General features: G+C 37.8%; 2 protein-coding genes across 2 annotated transcripts; both read left to right on the forward strand.

The window, feature by feature from the left end:
• Window positions 1-361: 361 nt before the first annotated feature.
• herpud1 (homocysteine-inducible, endoplasmic reticulum stress-inducible, ubiquitin-like domain member 1) lies at window positions 362-6,027 on the forward strand. The gene is made up of 8 exons (XM_039692981.2): window positions 362-712; window positions 1,298-1,375; window positions 2,270-2,353; window positions 2,699-2,856; window positions 2,967-3,077; window positions 4,089-4,454; window positions 5,440-5,560; window positions 5,662-6,027. Exons 1-8 carry the CDS (start codon window positions 557-559, stop codon window positions 5,824-5,826), a joined length of 1,239 nt encoding a protein of 412 aa, XP_039548915.2. The 5' UTR covers window positions 362-556; the 3' UTR covers window positions 5,827-6,027.
• Window positions 6,028-8,207: 2,180 nt separating this feature from the next.
• On the forward strand, window positions 8,208-14,487 carry cetp (cholesteryl ester transfer protein, plasma). Its single transcript, XM_039693407.2, has 16 exons — window positions 8,208-8,523; window positions 10,226-10,337; window positions 10,415-10,546; window positions 10,921-10,991; window positions 11,089-11,176; window positions 11,298-11,367; window positions 11,532-11,592; window positions 11,708-11,799; window positions 11,895-12,074; window positions 12,927-12,977; window positions 13,180-13,329; window positions 13,412-13,479; window positions 13,577-13,616; window positions 13,694-13,763; window positions 13,841-13,926; window positions 14,052-14,487. The coding sequence occupies exons 1-16, from the start codon at window positions 8,394-8,396 to the stop codon at window positions 14,127-14,129; spliced, it is 1,479 nt and encodes a 492-aa protein (XP_039549341.2). The 5' UTR covers window positions 8,208-8,393; the 3' UTR covers window positions 14,130-14,487.
• The last annotated feature ends 417 nt before the right edge of the window (window positions 14,488-14,904 follow it).

The following is a 14,904-nucleotide window of genomic DNA, read 5'->3' on the forward strand; positions in this document are numbered from 1 at the left end:
GATCTACAACGTTGATTTTAAGGGGAGACAGTATTTTCATGTTTATTATTATTGTATGTAATTAAATTTAATTTTATGTTGATAAGATAACAGATAATCTCAAATAAGTCTCAAAACAACAAAAAAACATGGATTTAAGCCTCAACACCCTGGGACGTCAAAGTGTCGCATATTCGTGAACAGACCTGCTCATATTTCTGTAAAACTGTACTGAGGTAATAATAGCCATCTGATGCAATCACAACATTTACAGCAAACAGCGTGAAAAAAACAAATCCAAAGGGTGTTTTCTCAGTGCGCCTGCGCAGTGCGTGGGGCTTCAGGACAGGCTCCACGTCTGAACACGAGCTCGTCCCAGCCAATCACAGGCGGACACAGTGTGTTTGGAAATAACACACGCAAATACTTCATGGTTTATGAGCAGCCCGAAACTTCTTGAATCAGGAACCTCTACCTTTCTTTATCGTGTATTGTCCTTTTGACTAAATCGAGTCGTGAGTCGAGAATTTTATACGATTATAAATATAGTTCTAGTTGGTTAGGTTGCGAAGGAAAAATGGAAAGTCCTAAGGTCTCGGATAAAGAGACTATCTCGCTGGTTATTAAAACGCCAAATCAGTTTCACGGTGATCAGCTGATCGAGGGAGTGCGCGTGGACTGGACAGTAAAAGACCTCAAATGTCACCTCTCCGAGGTTTATCCCAACAACCCGGTAGGTTTGGATTGGTTTCTTATTTTATGGGTATCGGGTTACATCTAGCGAGTCGTAAAGCATTCCTCAACATACAACACCCAGCTAGCATGGCTGAGCAATGCAGGAAATATCTTACTGTCAATAAATCATTCGCACTCTATAAACAGAAGACGAATTTCCACCCCATTGGTCTCTGCTTTTATAATGTTAGTACATTAATTGTTTATCATATTATTCCTCTACTGTGTAGTTGTTTTGTATTCAACGTTACGTCACATGTGAAATTTGTTGTATGTTTTTACTTCTCACAAACATCTGTCATTTCAACCATTAAGTTAGATTAATATCATTGTGCAAGAACATACGGTTACACTTTATTTTTAAGGTAATGTAGTTACATAGTCAATTATATAAGTATTTAGTGATATTAATTAATTACATATACTTACTATAGATATTGGGTTTGGTTTTGGCTTAGTTACTTGTAATTATGCATAATTTACTGTTATTACTAAGTACATGTAGTAACGTGTAACTACGTCACCTTGAAATAAAGTCTTACAAAACGGACTTTCTCTGACGTTTGGACTAATTTTCTTTTAGGCTGAGAAAGACCAGAGACTCATTTACTCAGGCAAGCTGCTTCAGGACAACCTGCTTGTAAGAGAGGTTTTCTCAAAGGTGAGCGACTTTACCATCTATATTCTATGGTGTGCTTTTTTGTGTTTATTTCAGGGTTGACAAGTGACTGCAACAGTACACATGTGTTGCCATGAGGTTTAGACTTGTTTACTTTCTACAGTATTTTATCTTTACCTGCTTCCAACTGTGACATTTAAAATACAAATTTAGAATTCCAGCTTTTTTTGTTAATATTTAACATTTCATTTAAAATGATAAAATTGTATGTATTATTTATATTTTATGTGTATTATATATTTAAATTATATGATTATAATATTACTATTTTATTATTTGCAGGCTATTTTATAAAATACTCAAATACCAGGAGCATCCAGAAATATGTCAAAAATAATCATAAGCATTATTTGTGGTATTTATGGTTGAATTTACAGTAGAAATAAAACATGTCCCTGAAACAGAATTCAGGGTTACCGAAAGGATTCAATGTATAAATTTAGCTATCCTGAAAGGTAGGGGTGTTGCAAAACACTGATAGTTTTGTCATTATTTCATTCAAAGCAACAACAACAACAAAAAAATAATAATAACAGGTGGACCCACAGACACCTCTTGTACTGTATCCTCAGCCTGATCTTCTTACCATGTGCTCGAGTGAGTCTAATTCAGAGAAACAACACTTAGCAGCCTCTCAAGCGAGTTGTGAATTTGAACATGGTGAAAGCCTGTCACCTGATAGACTTAAGTTACATGTCATCAAAGCGTGACATGGAGATAAAAAACAATGTGATAGTCTCATGGTTTATACAATCTCTCAAAGCTTTCTCTTTCACAAAAGGATAGTTCCTTTGGTGTATGACTTTGCCACCTCAAAAAAGGATGTTAACTCTTGTTTCTGTCAAAAGAACTAAAAAAAAAACTTTTTCTCTGCAGGTTCCTTCAGATACCAAGCCCACACTTCACCTGGTGTGTGCTGTGAGACCCCAACCTGCTGCCCAGCTAGGAGCAAGACCCAAAGTATGTTATTCCCATCTCCTATTTATATTAAGCTTTCACCATGTGGTAAGATTTAGTGCTACATGTAAAAACAGACATTCAGCTCCAAGGCAAAATATTTGATAACCTTACATTATGGTTCAGATGTGTGGCGGTTTACTGTCTCTCAGGGAAATGCTGTGCTTGTTCAGTTGGGTGGAGATCTCACCACACAGCTGCTTACTTCCTGTTCCTTTCTGCATCCCTGTTTGCATAAACCAAATGTTGTAGCAAATTTCACATGAAGTTTCATAGTGCCTCGTGCACCTGTTCTGTTTTTCCTGCTGAAAAATAAAGTGTGTATCTCTTTTAAATTCTTTTGTGTAGGTGACATCAACACAGCAGCAGAGTTCCCAGCCCTCCCCACTAACTGCTACCCAGAGCTCAGAGTCTCCAGGACCATCCGTGACCTCTGTACCGTCCACGGATGGCCTTAGACAGCGAGGTCATGCCGCCTGGCCTGGCACTAGTGCTGACGCATCTACGTGAGTTCTTGTCTTTTGTCAAATTGAGATTCCGTGCTGTAAGTATTAAAGGTATATGATTGTTAATGTGTAAATTGAGTGTAACGTTTATGCTTGTCCTTCATTTACAGGCCTGTAACAGCAGCGATGACCCACCCAGCCTTCCCCACATACTCCCTTTACAGTCCACAACAGCTTCTGTGGTTGCAGCAAATGTATGCCCGCCAATACTACATGCAATAGTAAGTACACCCTATAATAGACATATTACAGTGTTGGGCTGCACTATTTAGATAAAAAAAAAGCGATTGTAAAATGAGATTTAAAAATGAACAAAGCTCCAGGTTTGCATGGTTTTAGGGATTCACAATTTGGCCAATTTTTTATTATCATCAAGTGACTCTATATGCTATTTTAGCACTGCGAATCCACTTTGCATGCAGTTCAAAAGGATCACACTGGAATTGGTGTGGAAAACCGTTGTCATTGTGCTTCCGGAGCTAAAATTCCAACATGACATCATGACTTTTGCGTAAACATACACTTTCAAGTCAAATGGCGTGTTATCTATACGCATTTTGAGATATCGGCGTGTATGTCTACGCTGTTAAATGTCCGAGTGATTCCGCGTGCATGTTCACGCCGTTAAATGTCCGAGCGAAACGAAGCAAAATGTAGATCTACATCTGGGGAGCGATATTTTTTTTTCTTTCTCTAGGATGGTAGGGGAAGACTCATAAATGGTATTAACCCCAGTGACGGGTAAGTTTAGGGACGGGGTCCCTAAAAAAAATATTAACGATATAATATTAAATTTTATTAGATTAAATTTAATATTAAATATTAAAATATTAGCGAGATATGAAATATCTTATCTAGTAGTAATTAAGAAAATTGAGCAAAATACAAGAACTAATATTTATGGCTATCTTTAATTTCAAACATTATACCATCAAGGAGCCCTTTAAACGTTTTCAAATGCACGTTATAAGCGACCCAAACTCTCAGCATGTGCAGAGATCGAGTTCATGTGGAGCAGCATTTACTGTGAAATGAGCTTCTCTGAGACGCAGATCATGAGCAGCTCGCAGCCTCGCATGCAGCGACTATATTCATTTATTTAAATCGCAGCCTTTGTGATTTGATAATCGTCATATCACGATTTTGGTTTAAGATTACTCTTGCAGCCATTTTATATCAGGCCTATCAGACTGTTGTACAATCTATAAATGAAACGTCTTTGTTCGTTTCAGTCACGCTGCAATGACAGCTGCCGCCTCCGCTCCGATGGCCGGCCCTGTCGCTGCTACCTCACTGCCTGTCGGCCCTCATCAAGCCGCTGTACCTGCAGCTTTACCCAATCAAGGTCCCATCAACAACCTGCCAGCCAATCAGAACGCCCCAGGTCCTGCGTTCATCAACCCAGAGGGAGCTAATCAGAATCTGAGAATGAATGCCCAGGGTGGCCCTGTGATGGAAGACGAGGAGGACATAAACCGCGACTGGCTGGACTGGGTGTACACGGCGTCCCGATTGGGTGTCTTCCTGAGCATTGTGTACTACTACTCCAGCATGAGCCGCTTCGTCCTGGTCATGAGCAGCCTGGTTATTATGTACCTGTAAGTTCAAACTGAACGCCAAACGTCTGTTTTCTAATTTTGAATCAGTTCACAAGAGTCCTTTGTTTGGGAGTTGGACTTCTCTAAAATGAATCAGTTGAAGTTCATGCTGTCTGTTTTTGATTCACTCTAAAAGAACAGGGTCATGCAGGTTATTTGTTAGGGAATTGGACTATACTGTTCACACTGATTGATTTTTTTATTTTATTTTTTATTTCACTAAAAATAAGCAGTTCATAAGAGCCATTGCCATTTGTTTGGGATACAATTGGAATACACTGGTTGTGCTGTATGTTTTTGATTCAAAATGAAACGCCTCATAAGAATCATTAATTCAGAAATCATTCAGTTTGGTAGCACTGTATGTTTTGTTTCTGCGCCCTTGAATTATAGAGCAGGTATCTCTGAGTGTTTTAGTATGTTGTATTGTCTATGTCAGTAGAAGAATGCAAGTGTGAATACACACTCAGTTAGATAACTTCAGGCTTTGAGCCATTTGTCAGTATACAAACTGTCACGCATGGATTCCTTAGCATAATGAAAGGAACGGTAGCTTATGCAAGCAAAAATTAGCAAAAGGACGCAGGATTCTCCCTGATCAGATTCAGAACGAAAATATCTTCCCGTACAAGACTGCTGATTGGTTGGTGGCATTCTGAGACTTTTTTTGGTAGAGCTCCAGCTGTTAGTACTGATAACAATTAACTTCTGATACTTTATCTCTGCAAACGTGGCAGTTTGACTGCTCTGCAGACTAGTGCGTAGCACTCGAGCAATAATTAGCTTGATCTGAGTGTGTACAATGTTATGGCCTTACCTTGACCCACCCAACTTCTGTACAAACAGTTTGGGCGTCCTCTCGTGATTTATGTAATGTATGAATGAGCACAGTTTAGGTGCTAATGGCTGACTGTTTTAAAATAAATTGTGTAATTTTAATGGAAATGGAGCTCATGGAGAGCTGATGGTTCTATGTCTCTTTCAGACACACAGCAGGCTGGTTTCCTTTTAGACGGAGACCCCAAGCCAGGCCTCATAATCAGCCACCAGCACCAGAGGTCGTACAGAACCAGCAGAACCAAAATGAGCTCAGACAACCGGAACCAGTGAGTAATAGTTTCTGTTTAAGAAAGAAAATAAGAACTAATCAAACTTGGATAAGTGGTGTGTTCTAGGCATGTGTGTGATTCTCATTTTTATCTTGAAGGTGCCGCCCCCTGCTGAAGTGGAGGATGCCGAAGTTGTTGAACCCGTCATGATGGCAGTGCCTGTTACCCCAGTAAGACAACCCGTCCTATGGACAGCCTGGGTGTTTTTTAAAGCCTTTTTCGCTTCTTTGATACCTGAGGCTCCACAGGGCATTGCAAACTGAATTGGAAGCAGTCGGACTGAAACGACAAAACTGGACCTTGGCTTGACCATTTAGATTGGAAATTATACATGAAGGCTACAAGTACTAGAAATGGTAGCACTTTCCAGTCCTTTGCCTATGTGAGCATTGGTTGCACATTCTGTATAAACATGGAGTTGTAAATATTGCTGGACAGTTTTTGCTTAGCACTTTAGATAACCACACCGGCTGGAATCAATGGTATCAGTCTCTTGGCCTGATCCTCTTATAGGCTCCTGTCACCAGGGCTTCATTCTCTTGAAGTGCTCTACGATGAGGGATCCCAGGATTAAACTCATGGGATTATCTTATTAAGGTTCTAGTATAATGGACAACGAAGGCCATACATTGACTTTGCATGAATAGACGGAGGGTGCTTGGGAGAATGCATTTGAGGCACTTTGAAGCTAATGGTGTTTATGCAAGTTAAATATGCTTACATGTGCTCTTTTTTTAAATTGTAATCAACCTGTGAAATGAATATTGTTAATATTTATGAAGAAGGTTTGGTATGCGTTCAAGTAGTTTGAGCAGAATTTGCAATTTAAAGAGCACCAGTGTTTGCTGTTGACTTTGTGAAGAAACAAAGGCGAATGAATTTCAATGACGTGCAATTTTGCATTTTCTTTACACAAAGGAACTGCACTTTGGTACCTGCTAGAGTGGAGGACAGAAATTAGGACAGGTATGGTTCTGAGAGACTAAAAATTATGTTTTTAATCTGGTATTTATCAACACTGTAGCATTGCTGTCGTTTAATTGTATGTATAAAATAGCATTGTTTATTAACATTAATAAGATAAGCCTCTTTGTACCAGAAAATGAAAAAAGAAATAAACAACTTTGTTTCAATTTCATATTGAAATTCTTTGATAAGTGTAATAGAAATGTGAGCTGCATTCTGTTTGTGTAGCATAGGTTTTCTCCTGTGTTTTGATTTTTATTTTGGGGCTTTTTTTTTAAATCCTTTTTAGATTTTTACCTTTAGCCACATGCTACCAGTTTATGTACAAGCACTTAGAGTTATTCACTTTTGAAAAAACTTTTGTTGATAATTTCAGTAGCACCTCAATGCAGAACATGAGATCCACGGGGAGGAGTCGGATCAAGATCCAAGGGGTGGAGATGGGTAGGATTAGGGTTGGGTTTAGGGATTAGGGGTGGGTTTAGAGATCAGGGGGTGGAGTTGGTTAGGTTTAGGTGTATGTAAGGTGGGAGGAGTTGGATCTGGATCCGACTCCTCCCCGTGGATTTCATGTTCCGCAGTGAGCACCATCTCGATAATTTACTCACCCCCATGAAAACATTCCAGCATTTTTATCCATATAATTCACTTCAGTGGGAACCAAATGGTTCAAAGTCCAATCAGACATTTAAAAAAAAAAAAAAAAGTTTGTTTTATAAGCTCAAATGCTCGCCTTGCTCTGTTCTGTGACGCACGTTTGTGACTCTCCTGTTCGAACTCGTCAAAATGAACGAATCTTTTTCCGAGTCATTTGGTTCATACAACGAACAAATTGACTCGGAAATAGATTTGTTCATTTTGATGAACGAGTTCGAACAGGAGAGTCACGAACGTGCATCGCAGTGAGATTTTTTGCAAGTCGCTTCAATCGCTTTAATATTGGCATTTGTGTTGTATGTAGGCTACTGCAAGAATGGCGAACTATTTTATTCTTTAAATATTTGATCGTGTGCTGACAAAGATGGTTGACGCAGATGAACGGTAAAATCACATTTAATAATTAAACATTTAAGAAATTAAACCTCTACAAAAGAAAAAGAACAGAGATTAAATAAACATAAACAGGAAAAGGGAAACTAGGTAAAAAACGGAACCGAAAGAACCTAAAACTAAGTCCCAAAATACATAGACCAAAATCGTTGCACATTATAGCCTATAAGTTACTTGGAAGTGCCAATGAATACTAGTGATTAATAGAATACTTAAATACTCAGAAACTTATTGTGGCCCGATTATAATATGTATGCCTAATCATACTCAACTGTGTTGACTTGCATCTGTTTGCATCATAACTTGTTTTGAATGGCTTTGAAAGGCTTAGCCTATTCCTTTCTAAAGCCACTTCCTGTGGACTGTGGTGATGACGTCCACATGTATTTCTATTATTTTATCTACGTAACTGTCCATTTGGGGGTGTCCTAACTGCACTTTACACCACCGCCTAAGAGCTTGTCCACCCCTATGGACTTTGGCCTGTCCACTCTGTCCTATCTCTTATTTGTTTTGAACAGCGAAATGTACAGAAAAACATTCCTGTGCCCGGTTTACTGTCCTCCAATAACCTTGAGAAACATTTGTTAGTCGACCCCAGGGACAGTTGCATGTTCTCCTCTGTTCTCAAGAAGAGAGGCACTGCAAATCAAACATTACAGGCCCTGTCCACCCCCTCTCTTCCTTTGGGCCTACCTCTGAATCTGTCCCTCCTACTCAGATACTTGCTGAAAGAAAACAGCTCTTTCAAAACCGAAGCACTAATAACATTAAGAGAGAGTGGCTCATCTGTGTCCATTCAGACTCTATTGAGATGGAGAAGAGAACAGCGTTGCTCCTTTTTCTCGCTCTGGTCAAAATAAGTAGTTGTTGTCTGGATCCTCCCTTTGCCTACAGGTTTACAGGAGCTGTGTGTAGACTTACCTATCCTGCAGCTGTAGTCTGTAAGTATTCTCTCAGTGATTTCTGTACTAAATTGTCAGACTTTGCAAGTGAGTATGTTTTAATGTTCATTATTTTGGAGTAGAATTCGTTCAAAGCAACCAAAGTGCAAAATGATGGTAATATAAAGCAAGAAAAAAAATAAGGCCAAGATTTGTTAATACTAAGAGTAGTCCGTACTAAGCTTGAGGTAAAGGGTTATTTTTAAGGTGACAGTTCACCCAAAAAAAGAACATTTTGACATCATTACTCACCCTTATGTTGTCAAATAATAGAATCCGTGGAGCTGTTTTAACAATGGTCTTGGTCAGTTTTTTTTTTTTCCCATGCTGTTGCAATGCATAGTAACAGGAGCTTAGTTTCAAAACCGTTATTGTGGTTGAGATTTCATAAATTGAACAATGCTGCTACTTTTCTAAAGTTGATGGCAGATGTTCATTAGTCTAATGCACTCAAAATGGCATGAAGGAACTGCAAAAATAGTGTAGGACTAGGAACTGTTAGTACTATACCAGATAGCAAAAAGAGGGTATTTCGTTTCAAAATGATAGTTTTATAAATATTTTCCAACATTATCAAGAACCCCTTTTCTCATGCAGAATAAATTATAGTAGCCATTTTAGATTGTTAATTAAGAGATGTCATGCTGTGTAACATGTTATATTTGTTGTATAATGTATCATTTAAAGCACTTAATATTTGAATATAATATTTGAAATAGATAATGATAGCAAGACTATTCAAGTGCACGCATAAAATCAAAAATGTAAAATACTTATACTATAAATAACATTATTAATGGTAAAATGGAGGAGACGTATACAACCTAACATATTCACGTATAATCCGTGTTAAGGGAAAGTTAGCCTTTTAAAAGTCATGCATTACAATATTGTGTTAATCCCCCAAAAAAGTAACTAATTGCTTATATTAGCCTACTTTTGCGTTACCTTTTCTCACCTGGGCTGGGCTTGCTTATTTGCTTTTCAACAACAACAACAACAACAACAAAAAAAAAGTAATATTTTTGGTACATGTTAAGGCCCTTTCACACCAGAAGTGAAATAATAAGGAAATGCATATTTGCGTATGTACAGTAGAGGGCGCCGCTCAAACAAACATTTCAGCCATTCTGGATTAAAGAACAATGCAGAAGGAAGTTCACAACAGCAAAGACATTAGTTAATAACGTTCGGTTAAATACATAAAATATATTTGTGTAACTTAATGAGGACAGAAGAGCTGTCAGTCAATAAATGTGAAAAAGTAGGCCTAACTTAGATATTGTCTTGTAAGTTGAAAAAGAAACTGATGACGTAACTCAAGTTACCCCAAATAAAACTAAAGTTCTAAACGTAAAACTTGTATAAGGATTCACAAAGGTTTCTTTGGCAGCCGAACCACTTTAACTTACAAATATTTACTTGAAGTACCCCCTGAAATTATATCTAATATTTCATTTATTATTTAACAACAGTCATTTGTTCATAGTTTGTTGATTAATGAATAAAATATTCAGGTTAGCAAGTAAAATATTTAATCTTTTTATAGGATGTATTTTAAATTATAGTTTGTTTCAATTTGAAAAATAAATCAATTGTAAATGTTTATGATTTAATTAATTATTAGCTTCTCATCCACCCCATTAAGAGTTTGGTAAACCCTTGACTCAAGAATAAATATCTCCCTGCCTTGATTCCTCAGTGAATGAGAAGACTACCGAAGTCATACAGGCCGCTTTTCAGCATGCCAAATATCCCAACGTAGAGGGAGAGCGATCAATCGGCTTCGGGACAGTGAAATACGGATTCCACAAGTAAGGAGCTCCTGCGGCAATGTTATGTGGTAACATTCTGTATCTTATGACACTCTTCTTTCCCACATCACCCACAGCTTAGAGATCCATAACCTTTCCATTGGAAAGAGTGAGTTTGAGCTGAAAGAGAATGAAGGAATTGGGATCTCCATTTCAAATGTGTCTGCTGTATTCAAAGGGACCATCAACTATGGATATGGCAGCTGGCTGTGAGTGTTTCTATTTATTACCAGGATCAGGTTGCTGCAATAGCACTGCTGTGGTTTAACCCTGTGCTCTATTCCGCACATGTTTTTGTAAAACAGTGGTCTTTTGTTTAACCTCTCAACACGCAAAGATCTCCAGCGGCAGATTATTGCAGTTCACATCGCTTCACTGAATAGTTTTCATTATGGTATTTAGTCCAAAAGTGCTCCTATCTGGAGAATGTTCTTCAAGGTTTCTTCCAGTCAGCCTGATATAACAAACTATTAGTATACCGTATTTGTGGCAAATACAATTTATTGTTGCTTAGTTTGCCTTTCTATCTATCACAACAGTAAAATCAATGTAAATTTGCATTGCCATGTTCTTTCTTAAACAGACTCAGCCTAAAACAGTCATTGGATTTTGAAGTTGAGTCGCAAATTGACCTGGTCGTCAATCCAAAATTATGTGAGTTTGTCACAGTTTTGTTTAGACTGCTCTGTTTGACATTACCCTGTTGGAATTCCCTAGTTCTTGTCTGAAAAGAAATGTGATTATGTGTCAGACTGTGGAAAGGGCAGAGTGGCTGCAGATACATCAGACTGTTACCTCACGTTTCACAAGCTGAGGCTGCTCCTGCAGGGAGACAGAGAGTGAGTCGACATTTCACATTACTGAGAGACACTAAGTGATCAGACCAGAGATCAATATTTCCACCCTTAAGCACTGCTGATTTGCAAGAGCATTTAAATGACTCATTTTGACTGTGTGCAGACCTGGGTGGCTGAAAAGAATGTTCACAGACATTGTGACTTTCACAGTGAAGTTAGTAGTAAAGTCACAGGTGAGTGTGCCTAATTTCCTGATCCATTTGCCAATGCTAACATGTTTTAACTAACTTGCTTGCTAACGAAGGCTTTATAGATCAATAGAACTTTGTTTTCTGGTTATCAATTGTTATCAGGTCCAAAACATTAGGAAAAAAACATTATTTTTCCTTTCTAAAAGATCTGTAAGGAAATAAACAATGTGGCCAACATACTAGCAGACTTCATACAGGAGCAAGCAGGTAAAATTCAGAGCTCTCATACAACCTTTTTTAATGTAACAGTCTTGTGTGATTTGTGGTTATGCATAGGCCTATATGCTCTGTATTGATGTGACATTTCTCTCTGTGCGTGCAGAGCAGTTTCTTGGTGATGGGAACATTGGTGTAGACATCTCTGTGACATCTTCCCCCATCATCAAATCTAATTATATAGAATCATATCATAAGGTAGCCTACTGACTATAAAAATTTTATTCTTAAAGATTTTGTTCAAACGGATGGATATCTTATTATGTGATTACTGTTGTTCTTCTGATAAACAGGGTTTGGTTACATTTAATAATGTGACCTCAGAAATCAACACCTCTGTGTTTAACCCCTCCCAATTGACTGAGAACCGCATGCTTTACTTCTGGATCTCCGATGGGTTTCTTGACCCCATAATGGGCGCCGCACACCATGATGGACGATTTATTCGCAATATTTATGGAACAGAACTCACAGTATGGTACCGTTCAGTATTAGATGTGTTTTTAAATGATGAAAGTTTATCGCTATACGCAGCATTTGTGTGATGTAATAAATGCTTTTAAACTCCAGGGGGTGCTTTTGAGCAGATATGGTTTTGCATCTAAATGAGAAACATGAAAAACTTGTTTTTCGGAAAATGGAAAAGACATTTTTACAATCTCACAGATATAAGTCTGTTTAGTGTGTATGGAATTAAAGGGTTGTTCACCCAAAAATGAAAAATCTGTCATAAGCCCGCCCTTATAACCCCCATTTCGGGGCTCTTTTAAGACTCTCGTTCATCTTCGGAACAAAAATTAAGATATTTTTAATGAAAACTGTGAGCTTTCTGTCCTTCCATTGACAGCCTACACAGCTACCACTTTCAAGCTCCAGAAAGGTAGTAAAAATACCTTAAAATATATTTAAAGTTATCCACGTGACTCTGGTCCGACGTGCATTCACGCACAACGTCTGCCCTTTGGTCAACCACTGTCACATAGTCAACATGGTTTGGAACGACATGAGTAATTAATGACAGAATTTACATTTTTGGATTAACTAACCCTTTAAGTTAAATTTACTACATGTATTACATAGATTTTCTTAACACAAGTTGAGTGGAAATTACCAGTAGGCTGCCAAAAAAGCTAATATACATACATAGTGTGTTTACATTTTTAGTTATTTTATTAAATTAAGTTAAATATGTATTAATTTCAGTTAACGTTCATTTATTTTGAGTAACAGAAATGTTTTTTATGGTTTTAGTTTTAACTATATCAACCCTGCAATGTTTTTTTTTTTTCTAAGCATATTCACGTGCATGTCTGTCTATTTTACAGGATCTGTTTCAGAGAGAGCTGTCCTCAGCTAGGCCTGAATTTTTGAGCAAGGTACTATACACTATTGCCCTCATTACGAATGTTCAAACCGCAGAGGGGAGGAAATACCCCATTTTATAATGACTCATTTTATACGCTTCCATCGGAACCTGCAAATTAATATTTTCCTGTTTGAAGCACACCAACCGTCATTTCAAACTAGAGCACCGCCTTGTTTGTGCAAGTGTGATGGCGGATTTTACATTCTCTTTAGTGGCTGTCCTCAGAGGGTGCGATGTTAAAGGCGAGGAGTGTGTCAGTTCCACACTTGCGGACCACCACTGAGGGCACATCCGTCAGAGCCGTGGCTGGAGTTGAGCTCTTACTGGATAGTCAAGATGTGCCAGTACTTTATTTTGAGACTGTAAGATAGATGGATGACAAAAAACGCTTATCATTGGGACAGTTTCACTATGCTGGGTTTTCAATTGTTTATGTGCTTGCAGGATGTGGCAGTTGTTGTAAAAGCCTCATATGCAGACAAGAAACTAATTCTGAAAGCCACTGCAGAGCGGTATGTTATAAAGCAGATAGGTTCTACACAATCACATGAAATCTCAGTTTTATATCCCTGATTTAAAGTTTTCTTTTCTGTTTTGTGACGATTGCAGTATCTCTATAGAAAAAGTCTCCATATCAGGAGCCACAGAGGTGAGAATTAATTAATAAGTGTATTTATTTCACATCACCTATTTTATCATCATAAATGCTATATGACCTCCTCAAAGGTGGCGGACAGCTTGAGAGTTTATCTGCAGGAGACTGTGGAAAAGATGGGAATCCCCAAAGTCATATCATGTAAGTGTGGCCACCATAACCAAGCAAGATAAATCATGTGTTTCTATATGTTTGCATCATATTTAATCTCCCCTCAGACCTGGAGCCAGAATTAACCGCTTTGATGGATGAACAGGGGCTTTATCTCTTTGACATCATCAATCCTGAAGTTTTACCTCGGGACGTGAGTATATTTCACTAGCAGATCATTATCAGTCTGCATTTTACAGTCATAATGTATGATATCAAAGAAAAACACTTGTTAGAACAGTTACATTGTTGTGTTATTTTTTAATTGTGAATGTACAGGGGTATGTGGTAGTCCAGATGGATTTTGGTTTTCCACAACATCTTCTGGTTGAATTCCTGAAAAGGACACTGGATTGACAGTCTTCTGTTTAATTTTTCTCTTTCTCTCTCTCTCTCACACACACACACACACACACACACACACACACACACACACACACACACACACACACACACACACACACACACACACACACACAAAAAAAAAAAAACCACTCACAGACATGCATACATTACATAACACACAAAAATATGAATGACTCTTTTTTTGGCATTTTTTGCTTGCATGTAAAGAGGTTTTGTGTAGCTGATTTTGTAAATATGAAAATGTGAATCACAGTGATCTTGTTTATGTCCTTCAGTAATATCTCATGACCTCCATAATGCAACTTAGAGATTGTATTACCATTATTAAAGATTTCCTGGTGCTGTCGCACATGATTGTGTGTTGCAGGTTTCTGGTTAAACCTGTTCTTCCGAAAGACATGGGCTATTATTTTACCAATTCTCAAAGTGACTGGTCACCCAAAAATTAAACTTCTGTTATCATTTACTCTCTCTCATCTTTCCTCAGTGGAACACAAATGGAGACATTTTGAATATTACGTTAGTATTAATATAGCTCTTCATGCAATTACTATTAATTAACTGGAGCCAAGGAGTGCAGTTGTCAAGATTTTCTTCTGGGAAACAAACTTAAACATCCAAAATACATATTTAATTACACTTTATCAATTGGTGTCTAGATTTTATTCACAATTCATATCTTTAAAGGTTGTTTTCTTTAAATGAGTTTGTTTCTCAAGCTCTGTTTGTTTGGGTTTATTTATTTAACATTTGCTTAGTTTATACA

This window comes from Pimephales promelas, chromosome 10, assembly GCF_988280905.1.
Source record: "Pimephales promelas chromosome 10, fPimPro1.hap1.1, whole genome shotgun sequence".
Lineage (NCBI taxonomy): Eukaryota > Metazoa > Chordata > Actinopteri > Cypriniformes > Leuciscidae > Pimephales > Pimephales promelas.